The sequence below is a fragment of the Pristiophorus japonicus genome, chromosome 11 (genome assembly GCF_044704955.1).
Source record: "Pristiophorus japonicus isolate sPriJap1 chromosome 11, sPriJap1.hap1, whole genome shotgun sequence".
Taxonomy (NCBI): domain Eukaryota; kingdom Metazoa; phylum Chordata; class Chondrichthyes; family Pristiophoridae; genus Pristiophorus; species Pristiophorus japonicus.
In genome coordinates this window covers 149,794,843-149,807,207 of record NC_091987.1, presented here as the reverse complement: position 1 = coordinate 149,807,207, position 12,365 = coordinate 149,794,843, and the positions used below count along the sequence as shown (strand labels likewise).

Here is a 12,365-nt window from a genome sequence, read left to right as displayed (position 1 = left end):
TAGATTTGGTGAATTTGGCCCAATATTTTAAAAAAATGCTGGAATAGAAAGGGGTGGGGAGTCATGCTGCAGTTGTATAAATCCCATATTCAGAGATATGGAACCAAGGTGGGGACATGGAATTAAGATACAGATCAGCCTTGATCTGATTGCATGATGGAACAGGCTCATGGGGCTGAATGGCCTCCTGCTGTTCCGATGCAGTGTGTAATATTGCTGCCAGTGACCGATTATTCAGAATCCCAGAAGGACTGTTACTGGAGTCCGGCTTAATGAGTGTTGTGTACATAACAATTTATAATAATATATGATTGAGTACTCAATAGATCAGATCTGCAGTAGGAGATTTGGCACCATTTCCCAAAGTGTTTTCTTTGCCTTGCAAATCACAGAACAAATGAATCTATTAACTGAAATCAATTGGGAGTTAATTATTATAAGACCTGTATGAATTTTCTCCATTAATCTTCTCTGTAATCTCCTGTCCCACCTCCAGTCTTGTAACCATGGGGGTGGACAATCTATTGGAACAAAGTGTAGTAAAGCTGTAAACCTCTTTATTGTGCATTACAGAGCAAATCTTCACCCTCAGGGTTAATTTTATATTATCTGCACTCTGGCACAGTGTTCCACTTGGCAGGAACACATATGGGGAATTCACAGAGGTCAGGGCGTGTGAGCTGTGATTCTGTCGTACTCACCTCTGCATCCGGAGAACCCTAAATGTGCCGTCCGCAAATCTCCATAAGTGCTCCTGTCAGGCAAAGCTCGCAGCAGAGCGTGAAATTGTGTAAATTTACCCTGTGGGGTGAGCTTTTCATCTCTGTGCCAGCAAGAGCTAGCAATATTGTGTTGGTGCATTCTGCACCAGTGCGTCGCTACTGCCTGTTAGTACATGCTGTAACGGCTGTCTTGCTCTTCTATCTTCGTTGCTTTAAATGTCGAATTACACTCAGTTGTAGTAAAGGCCGGATCAGGTCTTTTATTCAGACATTCATACTGTACAAACCCAGTATGAAAGTTACTGAGACACGTCACAAAGGCAGCTCTTCCAATTTCCATGGCTGCTTGTGACACACATCTTCCGAGATTCTAGTGTCCAGTGTCAAACTCTCATCTTTATACCAAAAAAGCCTTTGAACTCTGTTTCTTTGATTGTAGAATCAAAATGGCATTGTCCTGAAATCACGGCTAACTGCTTTCTGAATTACTATACACAACCCAGATCGTTCAACATACAGACGATGTCATCAAATTATTATTCGCAGAGTAACAAGGTACACTCCAATACAGACAATGTCATGAATCACGATACACAACTCAGATTATTATTCATATCGTAACAAGTTGCACTCAAATACTCAATATACAGATAAATGGCACCATATCGTCTAGCAGCCTATTATAATCAATCTTCAATCTTCCAACTTTCCAGACCGCGGCCGAAGCAAAGAGTTTCAGAGATGCAGTCTTGAGCTCCCACAGTACACATAGCTAGAAGGGTGAAGTGTCCCTGTGTTAGGAAAGCAAGCTAAAATATACAAGTACATTTGACAAATATATTTAAAAATGCAGGGAAGGTTTTGGTGTTTTGTACATTTTGTGAATTTTGTGCTGGTAAACAGAGCTGCTTTCTCCTTCACTAGACTGCACAGTTTAATGTGGAACATTTCTCAGGGATGCATAACTGGTACGCCTGCTCCCACGCCCGCCCTACATTCTGCAACGTCTGCCGAGAAAGCCTATCCGGTGTCACCTCCCACGGACTCTCCTGCGAAGGTAAAGAGCTCTCACTCAACAGCACTTGAGTAAAAATGTATCAGAGCAGCTTGCTCCAGCTGTAATGTATTTGCTTCATGGGTTGTTGCTTAAGAATTCATAGCAACACATTGCTATTAAGAACGAGTTGGTTTATTAGCAAAAGGTTTAACAATCACATTACACATGACCAGTTCATCCACCAGGCTCACAATCACCTGCCTCATTGTGGATCCTCCAAACCCAACTGGCTGGGGTTTTATTGAGGCTTGTGAACATCACGTGACTGGCTAAGCCACTCCCAACTCAATGGCTCAACAACTATTTTATGTTGAAACCATAAATTAAGTGCCTCCTGATTATAGGGGGGGGGTGGTCACTAAAACCTACACATTAAACTTTTGACAGTAAACTTAAATCAAATTAAAATTTGGTTGCCGGGAGTGATGATTCACTCCAGTCCCTCCAGTGTCCACCTCTCGCGGAAGGCCGCGAACGTACCGGTGGACACCACATACTCCATCTCCAGGGACACCCTGGCTCGGATGTAACCGCGGAAGAGAGGCAGGCAGTCTGGTTGAACGATCCACTCGACTGCCCGCTGCCTGGACCGGCTGATGGCCCCTTTGGCCGTGCCCAGGAGCAGTCCTACGAGGAGGCCTTCCGACCTGCCCACTCCCCTCCGCACAGGGTGCCCAAAGATCAGGAGTGTGGGACTGAAATGCAACCAGAATTTGAGGAGCAGCCCCTTCAAATATTGGAAGAGGGGCTGCAACCTCGCACATTCAATAAAAACATGGAACACTGACTCCTCCAGACCGCAGAAATTGCTGGCAGCCTGGGAGCCCGTGAACCGGCTTAAAAATCGATTGCACAGGACTGCTCCGTGCACCATCCTCCAGGCCAAGTCCCCAATAAATAAAGGGAGGATTCCCGCGTAGAGAGCCCACCATTGGGGACCCCTGCCTCTCAACAGCTCTCCAAACCTATGAGCATGCTCACAGGTGCATACATTACAGCTGGCTACTCATTGCTTTAACCCAGGGGTGTCCAGTCTTTGCTTCCTGTGCCCCATCAATCCAGGCCAGAGCCCACGTCATCTGTCCCATTGACATTTAGCTTATTAATTGCTTTGTCCTCTTTTGAATGTCATGGCCTGGGCTGTTCTTGGGCTGTTGCCTCATTGGTGGATAAATCCTAAACCAGAAGATCAAGATCTGTTACACAGTATTTACAGCAACAGGCCGTTTGGCCCATCAGGTCTGTGCCGGTGTTTATGCTCCACTTGAGCCTCCTCCTGCCCTACTCCCTCTCACCCTCTCACCATATCCTTGTATTCCTTTCTCCCTCATGTACTTATCCAACTTCCCCTTAAATACAGCTATACTATTCGCCTCAATCATTCCCTGTGGTAGCAAGTTCCACACTCTCGCCACTCTCTGGCTAAAGAAGTTTCTCTCGAATTCCCCATTGGATTTATTAGTGACTATCTAATATTTATGACTCCTAGTTTTGGATCCTCCCCCACAAGTGAAAACCTCTTTTCCACATTGACCCTATTGATCCCCTTCATCATTTTATCGACCTCTCGCAGCCTTCTCTTGTCGACAGAAGGGAGCCCCAGCCCATTTGGCCTTACCTGATAATTAAAGCCTCTCAGTTCTGGTATCATCCTTGTAAGTACTTTTGCACTTTCTCCATTTGCTGCTCTACCCTTCTAGTAGTTTGGAGACCGTATGATGTTAGCATTAGTAACCTGAGCTATTGGGAATTCATGGCAACATAGGTTTAAACTTTATCTACGTGGCCCTTGATGCTACACGGCATGTACCTATGTGACCCACAACGTCTGAAGGCTTCAGCGCCCCTGACTAATGCTGCACTAGAATGTCTTTCAGCGGTGTTGGTGTCAATCCTTGACAAGTGTGAAAGGATCTATAATAAACCAACACCGTGGGCAGAATTGAGCGGTAATGGTTTTTGTCACGACTGGAACAAATTGTTTGTTGAGAGGTAGCATGTCTGATTCCTGGCATCGTATAGCTCTTACATTACTTTTAAATGTCTGTACATCTGCACGTCTGCCACTTGCAGTATGTGGGTGTGAATTGGTCATGTGCAGGGTTCCCTTATATGGTTCTATTTTTCACTGCTAACTTATTTCACGCGACAAATAATATAATATTCAATCCTGCAGAGCAACACTGGTTCTTTAGTGTATAAATACAAGTCTTTTTTCATCAAACCTATGTTCCGAATGAACAAAATTATGAGGTGCATGATGTACATATTCCAATAAAAAAATCAACGAAAGGTGTGACACTCGAATTAAAGTTCAGCATTAGGGTCAGGTCCCATTCCAGAGGCTTGAGCACGGAATCTAGACTGACACTTTAGTGCAGTACTGAGGGAGTGCAGCACTGTCTGAGAGGCTGTCTGCCTGTTCCAATAGACTGAAAGTATCCCCTGGAACTATTGGAAGACGGGCAGAGGAGTTCTGGTGTTCTGACCAATAATGCAGATGAGCTATATGTGGGATCTTTCTATGCACATGTTGGTTGCCGTGTTGGCCTACCTGACAACAATGAACGCATTTCTTCAGTGCTTTGGAATGTTATAAGGCTGGGATAAGGTCCTATATAAAATGCAACTTCCTTCTGTGAAGCATTTATTATTCAGAATATCCAAACTCAGAACAGACTAGATACTCTCTCTGGTTTCTCTGTTGAGGAGATGTTAACTGTAAAGCCAAACTGAAGCAATTTGTGGTCACAGGCAAGGTTGACCAAAGCTCAACGTTGAGTTATTAATGTCAGTAATGCACTGCGGAGATGCTTTATTTCAGATGAGACGTTAAGCCAAGAAAGAAAGAAAAAAAGACTTGGATTTATAAAGTGCCTTTCAGCCAACACAATAATTTTTGGCATGTAGTCACTGTTGTAATGTAGGAAACGCGGCAGCCAATTTGTGCGTAGTAAGCTTCCAGAAACAGCAATGTGGTGATGACCAGATAGTCTGTTTTAGTGCTGTTGGTTGAGGGATAAATATTTTCCAGAACTTCCCGACTTCTTCAAAATAGTGTCATGGACCTTTTATGTTCACCTGAGAGAGCAGACGGGTCCTCGGTTTAACATCTCATCCGAAGATAGCACCTCCGATAGTGCAGCGCTCCCTCAGCACTGCACTGGGACTATCATAGAATGGTTACAGTATGGAAGGAGGCCATTCGGCCCATTGACCCTGTGCCGGCTCTCTGCAAGATCACCTCAGCTAGTCCCACTCCGTGCCCTATCCGCATAGTCCTGCCACCATCCTTTCAGGCCGTGCATTTCAGATCCTAACCACTCGCTGCGTAAAAAGGTTTTCCCTCTTGTCGCCTTTGGATCTTCTGCCAATCACCTTTAAATCTGTGTCCTCTGGTTCCCGACCTTTCCACCAATGGGAACAGTTTCTCTCGATCTACTCTGTCCAAACCCCTCATGATTTTGAACCCCTGTATCAAATCACCTCTCAACTTTCTCTGCTCCAAGGAGAACACCCCCAGCTTCTCCCATCTATCCACATAACTGACATCCCTCATCGCTGGAATCATTCTCATAAATCTTTTCTGCACCCTTTCTAAGGCTTCCTTCCTAAAGTGAGGTGCCCAGAATTGGACACAATACTCCAGTTGAGGCTGAACCAGTGTTTTATACAGGTTCATCATAACTTCCTTGCTTTAGTACTGTATACCTCTATTCAAGCCCAGGGTTCCGTAAGCCTTTTTAACCGGGTTACCTTTAAAGGGGTTACCTTATGATGATAGATTGAGTAGACTGGGTCTTTACTCGTTGGAGTTCAGAAGGATGAGAGGTGATCTTATAGAAACATTTAAAATAATGAAAGGGATAGACAAGATAGAGGCAGAGAGGTTGTTTCCACTGGTCGGGAGACTAGAACTAGGGGGCACAGCCTCAAAATACGGGGGAGCCAATTTAAAACCGAGTTGAGAAGGAATTTCTTCTCCCAGAGGGTTGTGAATTTGTGGAATTCTCTGCCCAAGGAAGCAGCTGAGGCTAGCTCATTGAATGTATTCAAGTCACAGATAAATTTTTAACCAATAAGGGAATTAAGGGTTACGGGGAGCGGGCGGGTAAGTGCAGCTGAGTCCACGGCCAGATCAGCCATGATCTTGTTGAATGGCGGAGCAGGCTCGAGGGGCTAGATGGCCTACTCCTGTTCCTAATTCTTATGTTCCAACCTGCCCTGCCACCTTCAACGATTTGTGCCCATATACCCCCAGATCTCTCTGTTCCTGCACCCCCATTAGGATTGTACCCTTTAGTTTATATTGCCTCTCCTCATTCTTTCTACCAAAATGTAACACTTTGCACTTTTCTGCGTTCAATTTCATCTGCCCGTGTCCGCCCATTGTACCGGTCTGTCTTTGTCCTCTTGAAGTCTATCACTATCCTCCTCACTGTTCACTATACTTCCAAGTTTTGTGTCATCTGCACATTTTGAAATTGTGCCCTGTATACCCAAGTCCAAGTCACTAATATATATCAAGAAAAGCAGTGGTCCGAGAACCAACCCCTGGGGAACACCACTGTATATCTTCCTCCAGTCCGAGAAACAACCATTCACCACTACTCTCTGTTCCCTGTCACTGAGCCAATTCCGTATCCATGCTGCCACTGTCCCTTTTATTCCATGGGCTTCAACTTTGCTGGCAAGCCCGTTATGTGGCCCTTTGTCGAACCACTTTTGGAAATCCATGTAAACCACGTCAACCGCATTGCCCTCATCAATCCTCTCTGTTATCTCCTCAAAAAATGTCAGTCTAGATTTTGTACTCAAGTCTCTGAAGTGGGTCTTGAATCCTCAACCTTCTGATTCAGAGGCGAGAATGCCACAGCTGACACTGTCTGTCCTCTCATGTGGATGTAACAGATCTATTCATAGAGCAGGGGAGTTCTCCCAGTGTCCTGGTCAATAATTATCCCTCAACCAACACCACATTATCAGGTCATTTGATCAGCTCCGCTGGGCAGGCCACATTGTTTGCATGCTAGACACGAGACTCCTAAAGCAAGCGCTTTACTCGGAACTCCTTCACGGCAAACGAGCCAAAGGTGGGCAGAGGAAAAGTTTCAAGGACACCCTCAAAGCCTCCCTGATAAAGTGCAACATCCCCACCGACACCTGGGAGTCCCTGGCCAAAGACCGTCCTAAGTAGAGGAAGTGCATCCGGGAGGGCGCTGAACACCTCGAGTCTCATCGCCGGGGGCATGCAGAAATCAAGTGCAGGCAGCGGAAAGAGCGTGCGGCAAACCAGTCCCACCCTCCCTTTCCCTCAACGACTATCTGTCCCACCTGTGACAGGGACTGTGGTTCCCGTATTGGACTGTTCAGCCACCTAAGGACTCATTTTAAGAGTGGAAGCAAGTCTTCCTCGATTCCGAGGGACTGCCTATGATGATGATGATGATCTGTCATTGATTTCATTCTGTTTGTGGGAACTGGCTGTGTGCAAATTGGTTGCTGTTTTCCCCGTTTCCCCACATTACAACAGTGACTACACTTCAAAAGTACCTCATGGACTGTGAAGTGGCTTGGAATGTCCTGAGGATGTGAAAGACGCTATATAAATACAAGTCTTTATATTCTTTAATGGTCATGTTTATTTCTAACACAAGATCTCTGATTGGTCACCTTGAAGGCAACACCAGAACAGAGCTCACATAGAACAGAACATGGTTAATGGTTCTCCCACATCCCCGAAACATGTTCCCGATCTCCTTCCCCCTCCCCCACCCGAGTTCCTGATCTCCTTCCCCCTCCCCCGCCCGAGTTCCTGATCTCCTTCCCCCTCCCCCGCCCGAGTTCCTGATCTCCTTCCCTCTCCCCCGCCTGGGTTCCTGATCTCCCCTCCCCCGCCCGAGTTCCTGATCTCCTTCCCCCTCCCCCGCCCGGGTTCCTGATCTCCCCGCCCAAGTTCCTGATCTCCTCAACCCCTCCCCTGCCCGGGTTCCTGATCTCCCCAACCCCTCCCCCGCCCGAGTTCCTGATCTCCTTCCCCCTCCCCCGCCCGAGTTCCTGATCTCCTTCCCCCTCCCCCGCCCGAGTTCCTGATCTCCTTCCCCCTCCCCCGCCCGAGTTCCTGATCTCCTTCCCTCTCCCCCGCCTGGGTTCCTGATCTCCCCTCCCCCGCCCGAGTTCCTGATCTCCTTCCCCCTCCCCCGCCCGGGTTCCTGATCTCCCCGCCCAAGTTCCTGATCTCCTCAACCCCTCCCCCGCCCGGGTTCCTGATCTCCCCAACCCCTCCCCCGCCCGAGTTCCTGATCTCCTTCCCCCTCCCCCGCCCGAGTTCCTGATCTCCTTCCCCCTCCCCCGCCCGGGTTTCTGATCCCCCCGCCCGGGTTCCTGATCTCCCCAACCCCTCCCCCGCCCGAGTTCCTGATCTCCTTCCCCCTCCCCCGCCCGGGTTCCTGATCTCCTTCCCCCTCCACATCATCCCCCCCCGTTTTGCACCCACTTCTGATTCCTGACTTTCACCCCCTGCCCAAGTTCCTCCCCCCACCTCTCGCCCGGGTTCATGACCTCCTCCCTCAAGCAAGTTCCGGAACACCCCCCCCCCCACCCCCCCCCCATACCCTCCATAGATGGGGCATTGTGTGTGGGTCATGGATCATTAACAGGTTTATTGGGTATGAAGTGAATAGTGACAGTGTCATACTTCCAGATTCTGTCCAGCCCAATGATGTCACTTGCCACGCACACACTAAGCTTTCCGAGAAATCAACCAGGTCTCGAGGGAGGAGAAGGAGAACGTGGTGCAGGTGTAAAGCGGTTGGGTTTGGAAGAACGTGATCATTCTTACCATCTGGATCACATTCTCACTCTCAATCCTCCCACTTTAGACCAGGATCACGTTCTTCCCCAATCCCCACTGTACTCTCCGTGTTCTTTACCCCGCGGAGTTCCTGACCTCCTCTCCCCTTCCCTCTCTCTTGCCTCCTCAATCTCCCCCCCCCCTCCGGCCCCCCCTCCCGATTCCCTCTCTCCCCCCTCCGGCCCCCCCTCCGATTCCCTTCTCTCCCTCTCCACTCCAATCTTCTTTCTACCCTCCATTCCTCTCTTTCTCACCCTGTGATCCACTCTGTAGCCCCCTCTGAGCTCCGCTCTCTCTCTCTCTCTCTCTTACTCTCTCTCCGCCTCCTGTCGTTCCCCCCCCCGATCCTCTCTCTCTGCCTCCTCAATCCTCTCTACCCGTTCCGATCCCTTCTCAGTCTCCCCCACTGATCCTCTCTTTCTCTCTCCTCTTTCCAATTCCCTCGTTCCCCCTCGATCCTCTCTCCACCCCGCCAAATCCTCTCTCACCCCCAAATCCCCTCTATCTCCTCCTCTGATTCTCTCTCTTTCCCTATCCGATCCCCGCTCTCTCTCTCCCTCTCTCCCTCCCTCCTCCGATCCCCTCCCTCTCACCCTCCGATTCCCTCTCTCTCTCCCCCCTCCGATCCCCTCCCTCTCACCCTCCAATCCCCTCTCTCTCTCCCCCTCCGATCCCCTCTCTCTCTCTCCCCCTCCAATCCCCTCTCTCTCTCTCTCCCCCTCCGATCCCCTCTCTCTCTCTCTCTCTCTCTCTCTCTCCCCCTCCGATCCCCTCTCTCTCTCTCTCCCCCTCCGATTCCCTCTCTCTCTCTCTCTCTCTCTCTCCCCCTCCGATCCCCTCTCTCTCTCTCTCTCCCCCTCCGATCCCCTCTCTCTCTCTCTCCCCCTCCGATCCCCTCTCTCTCTCCCCCTCCGATCCCCTCTCTCTCTCTCTCTCTCTCTCTCTCTCTCTCTCTCTCTCTCTCTCTCCCCCTCCGATTCCCTCTCTCTCTCTCTCTCTCTCTCTCTCCCTCCCTCCCCCTCTGATCCCCTCTCTCTCTCTCTCTCTCTCTCTCTCTCTCTCTCTCTCTCTCTCTCCCTCCCCCTCCGATCCCCTCTCTCTCTCTCTCTCTCTCTCTCTCTCCCCCCCTCCGATCCCCTCTCTCTCTCTCTCTCTCCCCCTCCGATCCCCTCTCTCTTTCTCTTCCCCCTCCGATCCACCCTGTACCCCGGCCACCAATGGATCCAGTGACCACCTTGTTATGGATCCGAGGAAAGCGTGGCTCAGGGTGCAGGCCGCAACTGCCGGGTACTGCGCATGCGTGGCTTCGGTAAACAGTGCGCATGCGCAGAAGGCCGCAAAGACGTTCGTGCAGATAATCACAGCGTTCTTTAATACCATGCTCTCAAATTAGTAAGCGTTTTAAAACCAGTGTATTTTGTGGTTCCAAATGTGATCATCTGTGCTTGAGCCATTTCCAACCTGTCCCACAAAAGGCCTGGTATTTGTCAGCCATGGCTCAGTGTGCAGCACACCTGCCTCGGAGTCAGAAGGTTGTAGGTTCAAGTCCCACTCCAGGAACTTGAGCACAAAAATCTAGGCTGACACTCTAGTGCAGTGCTGAGGGAGTGCCGCACTGCCTGAGGTGCCGTCTTTTGGATGAGACATTAAACCGAGGCCCTGTCTGTTCTCTCAGGTGGACGTAAAAGATCCCGTGGCACTATTCCGAAGAAGAGCAGAAGCGTTATCCCGGTGTCCTGGCCAATATTTATCCCTCAATCAACATAACAAAAAACAGATTATCTGATCATTATCACATTGCTGTTTGTGGGAGCTTGCTGTGCGCATGTTGGCTGCTGCGTTTCCCACATTACAACAGTGACTATACTCCAAAAGTACTTCATTGGCTGTAAAGCACTTTGAGAGGTCCAGTGGTCGTGAAAGGCGCTATATAAATGCAAGTCTTTTTATTTGGTTACCTTCCAATGTAACGCAAGCTGTGTGTGGGGTAGTTGGATCAGACAGCTCCGTCAGAATTCATTCCATCACTCCAGGATGAAAAGGTCGTTTTTTTTAAACTTCAATCAAATTAAAGAATTTAATTTTCTTTCAAAACCAGAGTCTAAAATGCTTACCGACCAAATCACCCATGACATTATTATTAGAGGACCTGTGTCACACAATCAGCCAACTTTCCATACACCGCGACAAGACTTACTGTGACAGGGAGTTGACCATTTTATTCAATAAAGTGGAAACAGGAATGGATGGAGAAAATTAAATGTCAAAATGTCTAACTCCTGCATGTTCTTGGTTGACAGATATGACAACATTTGCATTGGAAGTAATGAGAATTCATAGCTGTAGCTGTGAATTATTTTTCTAATCTTAAGAACACACTTAATGTGCTAATGGAGAGTTACTGCTGATCCGATAAAGCCACATTCATCACGCTGAATACACTGAGACAGACCCCATTACATTTTCTTAGGAAGCAATATATCCAATTTTCTTGTCACATATATTCGACTTGTGTCATCGCTAAGATACTTGCAATTCAGAATGCTACATTTTATATTTAAACATTTTCACCCGGTGTATGTTTTAATTCTGGAAATCAAAAGCTATGTCATCATCTTAGGCAGTCCCTCGAAGCGAGGATGACTTGCTTCCACGCTGAAATGGGATAAGTTCACAGGTGTTTCAATAAGGGACCTAATATTCCAGAACCCGAACTACATCCTGAAGATGCCTGTGTGTGGATTTTTTTAACGTGGGGTGGCCGTTGCACACCAGCCACCACACGAGCTTGACAGAGCGAGGTCTTAGTCCAGTGGCAAGGGTTAACCTGCACTGCTGCAGGGACCTAGTGCGCACACGTATCGCAGTGTGGGCTGGCCCGTGCTGCCCCTGGGCCCTCGCCTCTCCTGGGCCCTGATCACATCCCTCTACAATCTCTCGCCACTCCTTCGCCCCGACCTCGCCGCTCTTGCTGTATCTGCCCGCACTGCAGTCAGCCATCGCCCTCCTGCAGCAGCACACGCTGCTCCCTGCAGTGGTATACCGCCGCACGCTGCCCCCTCTGATGGCCCCGGCCTGCTGATGGTCTCCCATGTGACATTCCAGTGACATGATAGAAACCCTTGGGTCAGTCCCGAGGTTACAGCAAACTCAAAATAGCCACTAAAATTAGAATTTTTAGTTCAAAAGCTGCAACAAGATGATAAACCATTTGTGACCCTTTCACTGTCGAGGGATCTAAACAGCCACCCATGTGACATTCATAGCCTTATGTGGCAGTCATGCACAATTTACTTGCGACTCGCATCATCGTGCCAATGCTCTTCTCGATCTTCCTCGCTGCAATGCTCCATCTCACTCGCAAGCTCCCCGCTGGAGTGGAACTAAACTATAGAACCAGTGGGAACCTGTTCATCCTCCAGGCTAGATCCAGGATTGTCCCGTCCCATCCTCTGTCATCGAACTACAGTATGCGGACGTCTGCGCACATTCAGAAGCTGAACTCCAAGCCATCATCAACATCTTCACTGAGGCGTACTAAAGCATGGGCCTTACACTAATCATCCGTAAGACAAACCTGACCCCACCTCACAGCACTGCCTCCCGGTCATCAAAATCGACAACGTGGACCATTTTCCATACCTCGGGAGCCTACTGTTAACAAGGGCAGACATTGACGACGAGATCCAACACCGCCTCCAGTGTGCCAGTGCAGCCTTCGGTCGCCTGAGGA

At 48.9% G+C, this 12,365-nt stretch overlaps 1 protein-coding gene across 3 annotated transcripts in view; it reads left to right on the top strand.

Annotated features, from left to right (window-relative positions):
* Positions 1-12,365, top strand: part of dgkh (diacylglycerol kinase, eta) — a 651,598-nt gene that overhangs the window by 411,450 nt on the left and 227,783 nt on the right. For all 3 annotated transcript variants that reach the window (XM_070894157.1, XM_070894158.1, XM_070894156.1), the window contains exon 6: positions 1,647-1,779. In XM_070894157.1, the coding sequence (XP_070750258.1) occupies positions 1,647-1,779 (133 nt within the window). The remainder of the gene's footprint in view (positions 1-1,646; positions 1,780-12,365) is intronic.